The sequence below is a fragment of the Parasteatoda tepidariorum genome, chromosome 4 (genome assembly GCF_982258835.1).
Source record: "Parasteatoda tepidariorum strain Cologne lab strain chromosome 4, Ptep-v5.0, whole genome shotgun sequence".
NCBI classification, from domain to species: Eukaryota; Metazoa; Arthropoda; class Arachnida; order Araneae; family Theridiidae; genus Parasteatoda; species Parasteatoda tepidariorum.
Genome location: NC_141758.1, coordinates 107,788,184 through 107,803,183, shown reverse-complemented (window position 1 = coordinate 107,803,183; position 15,000 = coordinate 107,788,184). Strand labels below are relative to the sequence as shown.

At 30.2% G+C, this 15,000-nt stretch overlaps 1 protein-coding gene across 4 annotated transcripts in view; it reads right to left on the bottom strand.

The window, feature by feature from the left end:
- The window catches only part of LOC107442066 (poly(rC)-binding protein 3), a 72,604-nt gene that overhangs the window by 26,009 nt on the left and 31,595 nt on the right, over positions 1–15,000 (bottom strand). For 3 of the 4 annotated variants that reach the window (XM_016055529.4, XM_016055527.4, XM_043050977.3), the window contains exons 2-5: positions 6,669–6,808; positions 2,907–2,930; positions 2,792–2,824; positions 1–95 (exon numbers count right to left, since the gene is read on the bottom strand). The exon at positions 1–95 is cut by the window's left edge and continues 22 nt beyond it. In XM_016055529.4, the coding sequence (XP_015911015.1) occupies positions 1–95; positions 2,792–2,824; positions 2,907–2,930; positions 6,669–6,797 (281 nt within the window). In that variant the 5' untranslated portion in view covers positions 6,798–6,808. Of the gene's footprint in view, positions 96–2,791; positions 2,825–2,906; positions 2,931–6,668; positions 6,809–8,071; positions 8,182–15,000 lie in introns of those variants that run through there. The other variant, XM_043050978.3, reaches the window with a different exon arrangement.

Genomic DNA, 15,000 nt, shown 5'->3' with positions numbered 1-15,000 from the left:
AGAGAAAACGCTTTGAGAATGGATTCTGTTGAGCCAGTCACAGTTACAATTCTCTCTGGAGACGATCCATCTGATATGTTTATTTTAGCTCCACTCTAAAACACAAAAATGCTTATTAAAAAAAGAATCACTTTTATAACACTTAAAAAGTCTTACAAAACAACGATAAAATTGCAATAGAAAAATAAAAGATAAAAAAATAACACTACGTAATTTAATCTTGAAACATATGTATTACATATGCATACCTGCCAACATGTTTGTATTTAAGAATAATGTATTGATTTGTATTTAACAGGGTTGCTACTCAAATCTGGAGAAAAAAATTCCCTGTGTTTTCACTGCAGACAATATATTAAGAGGAAACAACAATTACTGTGATACTGTGTGAGCTATATTGGGCTAACTATATTTATTAGTTCTTAATTACTGGAAAAACAGCAGAACATACTTAAATAATGCTACAGTAAATGAAATAGTTTAGTATAGCTGAAATATCATGTTTAAATATCCCATAGATTACGCTTTGAGTGGTCACCATTCTTTAAAAGACAAAATTCCCTGCATTTTTCCTGCTATTTTAGGTGATTTTTTAAATTCCCTGTATTTTCCAGCTTTTTCCTGTTCTCCGGTGGAGTGGCAACCCTGATAAGATAACAGAAATTTTACTAGCGATGTTTTTTTGAGCTACGAGTAAAGTTTTGATACATCATGCATAATCATGTAAGTCAAAAAGAAAAATTCAAAATTGGAAATAATATAAGCACTTACATTTAGCAAAGTCAAAAAATGTATATAAATTTTAATCTGAAGTAGATTTTTTAAGCCATTATGTATATTTACTTAAACTATTAACACTCAATATACTGCAGTACTGGCAATAGCACTATCTGATAAGGAATAAGAGAAGTATTTTTCCATCAGCGGATATTTTATAGTCAAAATTGTGTTGTTTTTTTAAAATTTCTTCAACAAATATGGAGAAATTTGAGAATATACGGGTAAATAGGAGATAATCATAAAATACGAGAGTCTTCGTTGAAAAACAAGAGACTTGGCAGGCATGCATATGAAGAATTTATTTGAATCAAATTTTTTTACTAACTAGGCCATTAACAAAAAGCTAAGAACAGAATGCTGACATTCAACAAAAGTTATTAAATAAAATATATTTCCTGAACAGTGATATACATGAGCTGATTTTTAAAATCAAATCTCATTCCAGATGTATCTATTCTCTAATAATGATATTTATAAAATTCCAAATTTAAAAATATCATATTTTAAAATTTGGAACAATTTATCAGGAAAAATTCACGTTATTGTTACAAATGCACTGGATTTTAAGTCGAAACATTAATTACTAAAGATTTAATCCTTACTTTGCACATTATTTTTACAACTCAAAACCAATAAACTCAGTGCTGAGCAATGAAAATAATATAGGGGTAAATTTAGGAGTGATGATTACAGCAGTTTTAGATGCCATTAAGCATAGCTTAAAAAGAGTGTTAATTCCCTAGATAACAACAGCTATTAATAGAACCAAAGAGAATAATGGGTTTAGGGGAAGCAAGAAAAAGATTTGATAATGCAGTGAAAAATTGGGGCTGGCCTGAACCACTGCCAACACTTTTGCAACTCTAGGCCATCATTTAAGATGCGCTGTATTTAAGATGGAGAACTTTAAGATCACTTAAGATCTATATTGTTAAAACAGAATTAATTATGCCACTGTTTATTACTTAAACAGTTAATCAGGAAAATATATATAAAATAAATGAATTGATAAAATGCAGTTTAAAAAGTTAAACTGTTATTTAGTTGTAAAAACTATATAGTGTATCGTACAAATAAAATACTTAGCAACAAATGTTTAAGAGAAATATTTGCATAAAAATTTTATATTTTCTATATTTGATCAATGATTTGATTTAGAGTAGTCATTTTTATTGATTTAAGTCAAATTTCACAGTTAAAAAACTATTTAAATTTTAATTTTATACTTTTTGAGCTATTTGGGTTTACTCTTTTTTAGAATATTAATTGGAAGTTTCTCATGCAACTTTAGTTAGTAAGATGCTAGTTATTAAAATTAATAATAATAATAATATAATTATTAAAATTAATAATAATAATAATATAATTATTAAAATTAATAATAATAATATAATTATTAAAATTAATAATAATAATAATATAATTATTAAAATTAATAATAATAATAATATAATTATTAAAATTAATAATATAATTGTGACAATAATTGATTTTTTTCTCTTTTTTGAACAAGTTTAGTACAATTTTGGGAGGAAAAAAAATTACCCTAGATTTTTAGTAAGTTTAATTTGAAAAAAAACCTACCAATATTTCTTTTGAAATAATTTAAATCACAGTTAGTATTAATAACTGAAAGATTGGTAAAAGGTTGAGAAAACAGTGTGCCATAAAAGCTTTTGTGTGTTGTATTAATTTTTCTAAACAAGTTACTTTCTCATTAAATCTGTTTTCTAGACAATCAATAGGACTCTACAGTTAATAAGATTCCACTATGCACCTATTCTGATGTCCAGAAAACAAGCATAGTGGAATCATATCAATTGTTGAGTTCATTATCTGGTAATATTTGTTATCCAAAATAACAAATTAGCTTTTTCAAGAGACAATGCTACACAGAGAAACCATATATTCTATGGATATAATGCTACTTAATGGGAAATTTTTGTACAAAAGGAACAGTTACAAAATTAACCAAATGTACTTAATACAGAGACTTAAATAGAAGTCTTACTTCTTCCCGGAATTTCTTTATATTATCTCCTTTCTGCAAAAAAAATTAAAAAAAATAATTGAGTCATTAATTTTTGATGATATTTTTTTTAAAGATATTTAAGACATACACTTACTTTCCCAATAATACTACCAACTTCCTGAAAAGATAAAGGCAAAATTAAAATTTACATAATGCATAATATATATAAGGTTTAATGTAATCTTTTATTTAACAATGTATAATATCTATGTATATATGTTATCCATGTTTCATGTATGAAAACTATTAGCCGTGACAACTAGCAGAACAGGGTTGTCACAGAAAAAAACGAACAAAATAGTTGCTTCTAGTAGCCTAAACCATGAAAATAGTAGCCTAAAATTATGAAAATAGTTGCCTAAATAAGAACAAAAATTTTTCAATAATATGACTAAATTTTTTTTAAAAGACTTCATTGTAATATACCATGATCCATTTCGGCAAGTTGATGGCCAATATGATAATATTTAAATAAACGTTAGTGCTCTAGCACTAAATTTTTATATAAAAAAAAATCAGTATATTTGCAGAACATTAAATACTTTTAAATGCTAGAGTTAATGCAGAAAAATAAGTTTTTGTTAAAAAAAAAAAACACTCTTTTAATTTTCCCTTTCACATAATTTTTCCTGTTATTAATAATTGATTTAGCAAATATATATATATATTGAAAAAGTGATTACTAAAATTCGAAATTCATTCATCATAGTATCGTATTAAAAATTGGGTTCTTTAAAATCATGCAGAGTTTCGTAGCAATAACTGTTGAAAAGGCGATTGAGAAACAAAATAGATTCACAATGGAATCTGTGCAAATTGAGCGCATTAAAAAGTGATGACTCAAATTTGCAATTCAATATTTTTTATTTTTCAGGGGGGAAAAATTTATTATGTCCAGAAGCTACCGCAGGTTGTCAACCCAATTTATGCTAAAAAAAAAAACATTGCTAGGAGCACAGAAAAGACTCCCTTTAGTCTCCTTTTTCTGAAAATAGTTGCTTTTATAGCCTTTTCAGGCAAAAAAAGTAGCCATAGTTGCCTCAGGTAGAAAATAGTTGCATTTTAGTCATCTGTGGCAACCCTGCAGAACCACTTTCAAGAGCTCCCTTCTAAGTGGCTACAATTGATCATTTTCGCTGAATTAATGGCATTATGTATCCTAAATTATTATTCGTTTATTAAGAACAAGCAGTAAAACATTTCTATATAAGACTCAAACTTTTTTTTTTGTTCTTTCTTACTTCTGAGAATGAAATAAATAAATAGCTGTCTCTATGATAACTTATATACTCAACTTTGACAAGCAAAATGACTTTATAAAGCATTTGTGCATATACATGAAGAGTATAGGGGAAGTAAAATACAACAGGACCACATAGCCAAGTCTTTCAACAAAAAATAAACACTTTTAAGTACTTTTTAAGCTTTAAAAAATATTTTTAAGCACTATATACAATAACAAAATGGAAAATAATTTTCTAAGAATTTACATAATCATAATAAAATAACTAGTTTTTGACAAACACCTCTTTTCTTGATTATATAAACCACCATAAAAAGATCTAGAGATTTTTCGGTTCGATTTCAGAGGGTGGACAATGAAGCCTGAAATGGAGAATATATCTTGCAAAATGAAGGGGAGTTACACATGACAGTGCAAGAATCTCACCGAACCCAGCTTAGTAGACCCACATGCGGACTCGCAAGTATTACGTCATACAGGCAAAATGACTGGCGCTTTCATACGCTACAGACTGACAGTAAGTCGAAATGGATTGCAGTTGAATGAATTATGAAAACCATGCTTTTGCATAATATACATGGCAAAAATTGACATGGTAAAGAAAAAATCTCAATTTCGAAAAGAGAAAATTGAGCACTTTTTATAAATACCCAATAAAAAAAGCAACTTTAAATGCCTTTAAAAAATGAAAATCAAAAATCAGCACTTTTTAAACAAGCTACGCACCATGTACAATTCTTAGAAAAGTAAATTCTTACATAGAAAGTAGATTCATGAAGAAATAGCCCAAATCTTGTACCAAAAGTAATAAGTTTTACTAGAAAGAACACACTAGCAATTATAATAATGCAACATAGAAAAAAAATGTAGCTAATTTTAACTGTGGTTAAAAAATACTCATTGTCTGATATGTAGTTCAGCTTAAATTTTGGTAATAAGACAAATTAATTTACAGATTAGCAGGGATCTGTCTAAATTTTTTTGAAAGGTACCTATTTTGTGAAAATTTAGACATAATTTGTGAAAATTAAAAATTATGTTAAAAAATCAACGCAAAAATAGGGTGAAGTAAGAAAATATTTTCAAAAATTGTCGCTACAAATAAAAATTATTTATGACTGGTAAATTTCTATATATTTTCCCCCATATATTCAAAAATAATTTTGCTATTGTAAAATCTTTAGCTTAAAATTGTGCCCAAATTTAAAAGTACATAAAAATCATGAATTTAAAAAACAGCAACATGCCTTTAGCAGAACTAGGACTAAAAGTTATTTTCATTATGAGAACTTTTTTGAATAGATCATACAAAAAAAAGTTTCAGAGAAAAAAATGTTTCATAAAAAATAAAGGTTTATTAGAATGAATTTACAACAGTGTTTAAGATAATGTTTGAATGATGTTCAAATTTTGACTCCCAGTAATGTTTATAGAGGGCCCTTTATTTTTAAAAACTCAGAGAAAAAAATGCTAAATTTGATAAATTGTGTAAGTGACCAGTTAGGCTTACCACAATGCACTATCTAAACTAACACGTGCTACCTTTTCGTAAAATACAGCTGGCAGATTGCAACGAGAAAAGGGTTTGCAACAGAACTTGCTTTTTTAAAAGTATTTTGTGAAACTAGAGTTTTTTCCTAAAGTTGAATTTGTGAAGGTACTGCTAAACAGCAGTAAACTTATCCTGGACAGACCCCTGATAAGTAATGCAAAAACATTCCATGTTGAAGTTTTAAAATGTTGGTAAATAAGTATTTAACCGCTTCCCTGATAATCCCGAGTTAACTCGGGTACGTATATGTTGCAAATATTTATCATCCCAAGAAAACTCAGGCTTAGCAGAATTTGTCAGTACATTTTGTTCTATCACGTTTTTACTCAGTCGGAAGCAAAAAACAATCTGCTGTAATTGAAAGTTTGCCAAGTTTTACTTGGGAGTTTTGATGTTGGACTGTGGGACTGCACACGCGTTTTCTGCGACTGTATACACGATGGTAGCTGAATTTACATACCAATAAGAGTAAAAAAAAAAATGGCGTATCCCTTCACTAACGTTTGAAAAGTACCACTTTGTGTTGTCCCTTGTTTTAAGAACTATCCTACAAAGACTCATATTTAACTTTTTTCATCTGCTCGGGATAGTAAAGTGATTTTAAATTAAAGGTTTCTGACACATTAAAAAAAATTAAATTTCAACTTAAGACTTGTGCATTGTTTTAGTTCTTTGTATTTATTAATAAAGTAAAAAAATATGTTGATATTTTGCCTTTTTCTTCTTCAAAATAATTGGTAAGGGAAGTGGTTCTTGATGACCAATGCCATGTAAATGTCATAAGCATGCATTTACAATTACATAGTATTGACTTTAAAAAAAAAAAGCTATTTCCTTTCATTCTTTTAAATCTGACTGGTTGTTTCTTTATCATATGAATGCATTTTGAGTAGAATTCTTTTCTACATAGATAATCAGCTTCTCTCCTGTTAAGTACAGGTAAATATTACATGAAGGTACCCAGATTTTTTCCTTTTTGCAAGTTCACAAAGGGTAAAAACATAGTCACACTATTTTTAGTTGACTGCATAAGATGGTGGTACAGAAATGAAAAAGCATACTTTTCCCTGCATGATGAGTCGGACAGTGAGAGTGACAGCAGGTGCAATTCCATTTGTGGTCACTGGAGGTTGCTGTTGATGGGGAATGTGATAGATGCTCTTTAAAGGTACCTCCACACCTGATGCCATCGCTCTTTCAACTAAAAGGAGAAAAAAAAAACATCTGTTTAGGATCAAATTACATATTACACCTTAAAAAATGCAACATAAGAATGTGAGGATAGTAGTTAACGACAATGAATCTATGAAAAGGTACCCCCATCATAGAATCGAGTTAACATGTCTTATATACTAGTGAATTGGAATTGTATTTTTGTAGTGGTATATACACTACAAGAACAAAAAATTTTTACGCTGTGTAAAGCAATGCATTTACAGGAGGCGAAATCCTAAGTTTTATTGCAGTTGGATGAATATTTTCCAAAAGGATAAAATTCAAAATTACAACCTTTTAAAGCTAAACAGATTAATTATCTTCAAATTTTGAGCTTCATTTAAATATGTGATGCAAGAATTTCGATAACTTTTATCATTAAGCTAAAAAACAATATAAATTATTATAAAATATTTTATATGATAGATAATCCTTAAAATAGTTTATGCAACGACCTCGAAACCAAACATAACCCACCTCAAACATGCTGATAAATATTCATATGAAATATTGATAGTAGGAAATGTTGGTAAAATTTGGCCTTAAAATTATTCTAAATTTACTGGAAATAATTATTTACAATAAACAATTGGAATGCTATTTCCTAAAATACAAACGCATAAAAAAGCACAATATATATATGTATACTATCGTCAGACATCTGTAAATAAAAAATACTTACGGAATGATATGAGAAATTACGTTCTATCAACCAACGAGCCCTTAACAAAAAATTTTTTTAACCTTACAATAACGGATCTTTCGCATATTATTTTATCTTGAAATTTATCAATTTTCATTTTAAAATTGGTCTCCTCACAAAAATTTTCATTTTTAAAAACAGAGAAGATGATTTCTTTAGTTTATAATTTTAAGGCCACAACCCCTTAAAAACGCTTTTTTTTTTTTTTAGAATAACAGTGAATTATTTCTACACATAAAAAAAGAATCCTGCCCTAAGGAACCTGATTGTACAGTAACATTTTGTTGAAAGAAAAAAAAAGATTTTTGACAAATTTACAAAATTAGGAACTTTTACAAATATGTCTAAATATGCCATTGGTTTTTGCCATTTTTCAAAAAATCCGAAAGATGGCAATCTACTTTTATAAAATTAGGTTTCAGGTTTTTTACAATTCATAAAAGCTCTGGAATAACCTCCTGAATATAGACATTAAAACATACATTATATGAATCCCTGCCAAAAGTATAATCAACAAGAAAATATTCTAGAGCCTGATCTACATACCCCAGTGTAAATGAATATATTTTGCAATGTTTTAGGATAGAAAGTCCTTTAGAGAAAAGAAATATTGGCAACCTTGCCACCTCATACATCAAAAGACATCCAAAAAGGTTGTAGTGACAAACGTGACTGTTTCTGTTTGGAGGATCAATCAAACCACAGTAATTAAACCTGACAAAACGGCTCCCTAGGCACTTCTTTAAGGAAAAATAAAGTGAACATCAGATTTTTTTAAAAACATTTTTTGGCAGCAGGGCAAACTGCAAGATAATAAACTTATTCATTACATTATTTTCTACTAAAATTTAATATTATCAGTGGGTATGCCAATCTTCTTCAATAGGCTCCCGTTTTAGACATTTCGAAAAAGTTACAAAAACTTGTAGTTGGTCCAGATTTTTGGAGGTCTGTATTAGTGAAAAATACACTCATAATTTTCTGAATCTCTTAAATTGCCACAGACAGGGATCAACTCAAAAATCCTGAAAATTTCTCAAATAAAATCATTAATGAAGCATTTCAAAAAAATTATGTCTTCGTAAATTTAAATCATTGATATTTTTATAACATGAAATTCTAAATAAATTATATGCAGCATGATTTAAATTAATAATTATGTATAAGTTTACTTTTATCTCTTAATCACATTTATTATTCTACCGGAAAAAATATTCACAAATGAAGATGCCAAGCATAAATTCTAGTTCCAATGTTTTTAAATAAAATATATAAGAATTTTTATACATAAATGTGATCGACGATTTCTTGAAACTTCTGGACCTTGGATTACCGGATCGCGGCTAGCAAAAAATCCGGAAGCCCGAATTTTTTCCGGAGTACAATCATCTCTGCACAGATAATGGTTCTGTTTTGGGAAGAAAAAACTATATATCAAGCTTGTAGTTTTAAAATTGTGATTTAATGGCGTCATCAACTTCGGTTTTTTAAATACGAACCTTATGTAGGATCTATTTTTAAAATGAAAAAAAATAAATAAATAAAAAAAAATAAAAAAATAAAATGGAGGGTCAGTTTTTGCGATGAAATGTTTTGTAACGGGGTCGTTTTAACAATGAATTATTTTGTGAAGGGGCCCGTTTTAACAATTAAAAAAAAAAAATTCCGTAGAATTCGTTAAAATATTCAAATTTTTCTTTATATAAAACCTGACTACCGTTACACTGCACTTTCGTAAGATGGTAATAACAATTCATGTCGTTTCAGATCATACTTACATTATTAGATGTACAATGAGGGGGGGAAAAACGAATCACGTTGAATAACTTTTGACCAAATGATTGGATCTTCACGTACTAGGACTGAAACTAAATGGCTCGAGGGGGTGACCTCAAGTCTACTAATTAATTACTGTAGACGATATTTTAAATTACGAAATCGAACACAAAAACGTACTTCTTGGAATAAACATACCTTTTTTTTAGTTTTCTGTTTGGAAAAATTTGGATTTCTGACCAGCGTAATAAAAGGGGTAGTCATAATCTTAGAAATAGGTTATTATGTAATGAACATAATTAAACCAGCTCTTTTTTCACCGGTGGGCACACTAGAATTTTTCATTTTATTTATTTACTTATTTATTGTTGTTTATTTACTTATTATAACATATTATAAAATTTACAATTCTCAATTTATAATTCAAAGACAAAATAATTGTTAACTATTGTCAATAAAAAAAAATTCCATAAAAGTTAAAAGTAACACAGCTTCCATTATAATATTCATTTATTTGAAATGAACTAGACTAGACATATAAAATGAAAATGTTTAGAGCTTCTTTAATTGGAACTGAAACGAGAAGTCCTGATGCAACGTATATGTAAAACAAATAGACATAACATAAGCTCAAATTTTGAGATCATTTTTGCACTTTTAGAGCATACTTATATGCTCTAAAAGTGATCTGAAATTCTAAATTTCATATTACAGACTGTAGTAATTTAAATCCAACTTACAATGAATTTATGAAATATTACCAGATTCAATAATATTTGATGTGATAAATGCTTTTATACTTTCGAATCATATTTATCTTAAGATTTAATTTTTTAAGATGTCACAGAAATTGAAAATACCTCTTTTTAAATCGGAAAAAAAAATTGAAAGTGCAAGGAAAAAATTGGAAAAAAAAGAGAAAGAAAATAAAAGACAAGAAGACAAGGGAACTCCTGGGTCAAGTATTAGGAGAAATTTTCCTTCGTGGAGGACTTTTTGATGGAACTAACCCTCAATTGCGTTACCTGGAGAGGAAGACCACGAGAACCTCTCACGGTTAGCCTGACAGCAAGGGAACTCTAACCCATGATCCGTTTACCACTGAGGATATTTTATGTCAGCATTGTAGTCGGTGCAAACCGGATGCGGAATTCGTACAAATTAGTATTCGAACCTGGGGCACCTCATTGGAAAGCGAACGCTCTATCCCCTACAACAGGGAAGGCGAACCAATTGCACGCGATACAATATTTTGGGCACGCCACCGATCACAAAGTTCACTATAAAGCATATTAAAAATTAAATTAAAATTCACGAAAAACAAACAAAAAAAACGATTATTAACAAAAGAATTAACAATCAATGCCAAAAAACAAAAAAATATATATAACCATAAAAAACAAGCTAACAATAAATGACTAGCGAAAAAAATTAACAGTCCTGCTTAAGCTGGCATCTTACAACCTAATATAAGTTATTTGCCATCAAATCTGCAATAACAGAAGTCACACTGATGTTACTTTAAGTTGAATTACGCGTATAACGGAGACATTGCAAAATGTATTTTTTTTTCATAGTAAATATAGAGTCTTGAGTTACTATAAGTTAAGTATAGTTAAAAAGTCTTGAGATACTATTTTGTATTATTATTTTGCCAATAATCACGAAGTCAAAATTACTTGACGGCACGTCTATGACCTCATTAAACAATATTTTAGAAAAAATGGCACGTTGGGGCATAAAGGTTCGCCACCCCTGCCTTACAACTACCTTTTTTTTAAGTGTAGCGACTACAAACTACTTTCGAAATATAGTCGCTACAAACTACGAAAAAAAATAGCGACTGCTGCGGTTTATTTAGTTGTAGTGCGCTACATCCAACCACTGGATATAAATATATTATGGTCTCATACGTGGATACCAATGTCGAGGACACCAATACAAGACAAAATTTTCTATAAATATTTTTATTTAACGGCAGGCACTGAACTCTCGTTCTTGTCTGTGAACGTAGGTTTAAGGAGGCGAGCAGCATTACCCATGCCACACTATTGGGTACCTTACCTCTGGGGGTACTGATCCAGGAGTTTCCTTGTCTTCTCTGGATTGGTTCAAAATTACAAGCCTACGGAGTTAAACATTAGTAGTCGTAAACCCTAAATTGGGTCAGCTGTTCAACGACGGATATTTAAAAAAAAAAAAAAAAAAAACGCAACTAATGGCGTTGCAGTTAGGTACGCTGACCGCACAGTCACCTGGCCGGCCAAAAATAAATTATTGCATCACAATACTGAGATACTAAATGAGTGTGTCGCCTATCTAAATATGCTTTAGGACTCAAATGAAAAATTCAAGCATGAGAGGGTTGAACAAGTTAAAGTTTTAATTTCAAATTAATAAAATATTAGTAGTGAAACACAAAATTTAACATTAATTTCATAAACTCTTGGTAGCTCTATAATGGCCATACTTTGAAAACCACTAAACCATTTAAAGTAAATTCAATTTGCAGTCAAAGTACGAGTGAGTTTGTTTTACCGACAGCTGTATGATTATTATTGAACATAGCGATTTTTTTTTTAGCATGTGATGGTAAAACAGGCTGAAATTGAAGACTTATGAATAAACGTTATGCGATGTTAAAGAAACAAAACAATCCAGCTGAGAGAACGAATTGCAGGTCTCAGTTAATTTGAAGATCTAAAATAAATGGATTTTTTTCTTTCCTTTTAATGAATAGTATTTTACTTTTATTTTATAATCGGCGTTAGACAACCGATCCAATTTTGAGCTTACGACTATCAATGTTCAATTATGCAGTCTTGTAATTTTGAACCGAAAAACCAGAAGACAAGGGAACTCCTGGATCAAGCATTCGATCAAACTAGCCTTCGGGGAGTGCTGGTTAATGAAACGATTTGTTTTTGCGTTACATGGAGAAGAAAACTTCCCATGGTCAGCCGGACGGATTCTGATCCATAATCCGTCTACCACTGACGATATTTTAAGTCATCTCTGCGGTAGATGCAAATCGAACGCAGAATGCGTACCAAGCAGCTATTTAAATGCCTAGGTCACCTTATTTGGAGGCGAGAGCTGTATCCTTTCGGGGTTCATACTAACATTTATTTAATTTTATTTTACATCCTTCGTTGAACAGACGACCCAATTTTTTGGGCTTACGACAACTAATGTTCAACTCCGTAGCCTTGTGATTTTGAATCCAATCCAGAAGACAAGGGAACTCCTGGATTAAGTATTGGGAGAAATTTGCCTTCTTGGTGCACTTTTTGATGGAACTAACCCGCATTTCCGTTATATGGAGAGGAAAACCACCAAAACCTTCCACGGTTAGCCTGTACGGCAAAGAGACTCTAACACATGATTCATCTACCACTGAGGATATTTTAAGTCATCACTATGGTTGGTGCAAGCTGGATGCGGAATTCGTAACGACCAGTTCTCGCTGGGATTCGAATCCGGTTCACCTCATTGGTAGTAAATACTTTATTTACGTCGCACTAGAGCAGCACAATAGGCTATTGAAGACGTCTGGAAAACATCCCTGAGGATGATCCGAAGACATGCCATCGCAATTTTGATCCGCTATGGTATCCCGACGACCAGCGCAAAGTCGAGTACTTTACGATAGAACAGTTTAGCGAGGACCAATACCGCGCACCCTAGGTCGATACGCAGGCTGATCAAAGTGGTCATCCACCCGCTTACTGACAGCAGCCAGTAATGCTTGACACTTTTAAGTACTCAAAAATATTTTTAATCACTCCCCCCCCCTAAAAAAATCATAATTAGGATATGCGCAACAATAAAAAACTTTTTTTATCGTTTAAAGTTCTTAATTTATTAACATAAAATCAACAAAATGCAAAAAAAATTCAAAAACTTTACATAATCATGATAAAATAACTAGTTTGGGATAAATATTGCAGAGAAAAATCGTGCTTTTTTTTTGTAATTTATGACGACAAGCGAGATGCCAAAGAAAAAAATCTCTTTTTAAAAAGATAGAAAATAAAGCACTCTTTACAAACCCCGAATAAAAGTAAGCACTTTTAAAAAAATTGAATCAAAAATAAGCACCTTTAAGCCCTTTTTAAAATATAGATCGGGGGCATATAAGGAAAAATCAATAGAGGTGTTCATAAAAGAATGGCCCATTAAAAAATAGCCCAACTTCAATGACATGGCTACTACTTACAACCAGGGTTCGCCAGGGATTTTTATAGATTAGGCCCAGTAGAAAAAAACCATCTTAATACTCAATTAATAGGTATTTATTTTGTCATTTTGAACCGGGCTGAGGGGATAGAACGCCCACCTCACAGTGAAGTGACCCAGGATCGAATCCCAGAGTTGGAAGGTCGATATGAACTCTGCTTCCATCTCGCCCAGATTACAATGTAAATATATTCAGTGGCATACGGATCATGGGTTAGAATCCATTTAACGTCAGGCTAACCGTGGGAGGTTGACGTGATTTTACGCAAATGTGGGTCAGTTCTATCAAAAAACCTGCCAAGAATACTAGTTTGTCCCAATGCTTGATCTGGGAGTTCCTTGTCTTCCGGATTAGGTACAAAACTACGGAGTTGAACTTTGATAATCGTAACCTTACAATTGGATCGGCTGTTCAAAGCCGGATAAAAAATATATAAAAAAATAGATATTATAATTTCTAAAAATTTGTTTTTCGCAATTATCCAACCAAATTGTACTTTGGAATTATTAACTTATTGTTTTATAATTGTAACTAAGTAACTTTTTATAAAAGAATTATATGAAGCAAAGCATATTTCAGCTATCGGATTTTGCGCAAACAAGATTTAATACAAATGAACTAAATAAGTGCACACGTTTAAAAAAACATATTGCTAAATTATAATACATTACTTTTAAAACAAATTATGTGCAATGTGCATACACATGACACTGATTGCATAGTTTATTCGAATTGTAAACCCCTACAGGTTTCGTTCGATGTATCCAGCGAAAAAAATGTCAAAATGAATACGATATTTTTAGACAAAGCGTGCGGAAATAAATTTTCAGTTAAAAAAAAAACCCCGTTTGTAATGAGCATTTTAAAAGATTAGACCAAAATATCCCCATTTTATTTTAAGATTTCTATTATAGACTGTGCCTGTTTCCCTCTACTGTACCTTTTTCAAAAAAAAAAAAATTAAAAAAAAAAAAAAATCTATGTTTAAAGATAAAGTTTAGAATAGTGAACCCATAATTTGGCAGAAAACCATAATTTAGGATATCAGTTGAAAGCCATAACATCTAATTACTCAATTATTCACTGATATCTTATGACTAGAAAGAATATTTTCTAACTTTTGATTATTTCAGTTCAAACTGGGAAATCGTTTAGGGGGTTGAAGAGAAGAAAAACTTTCTGTTTTGTTAAAATATTTCAATAATAGTAAAAAAAAAAAAAAAAGAAAGAGAGAGAAATAGACTTAAAAAAAGAGAGAGAGAGATATAAATAGAAATGTTGATATTTTAAAGTTTTAGTTTAATGAAATCATCTATGTACTTGACTGATTAGGTTTATATTTTAAATTTTAAAGAGTACCAAAAATATATTCTATTGAATATTTATTAATCTTTTTTTTTTTTGCTAACATTTTATTTAGCAAAAATTTTTGTCAATTGATAAAGAAAGATTAAATTAT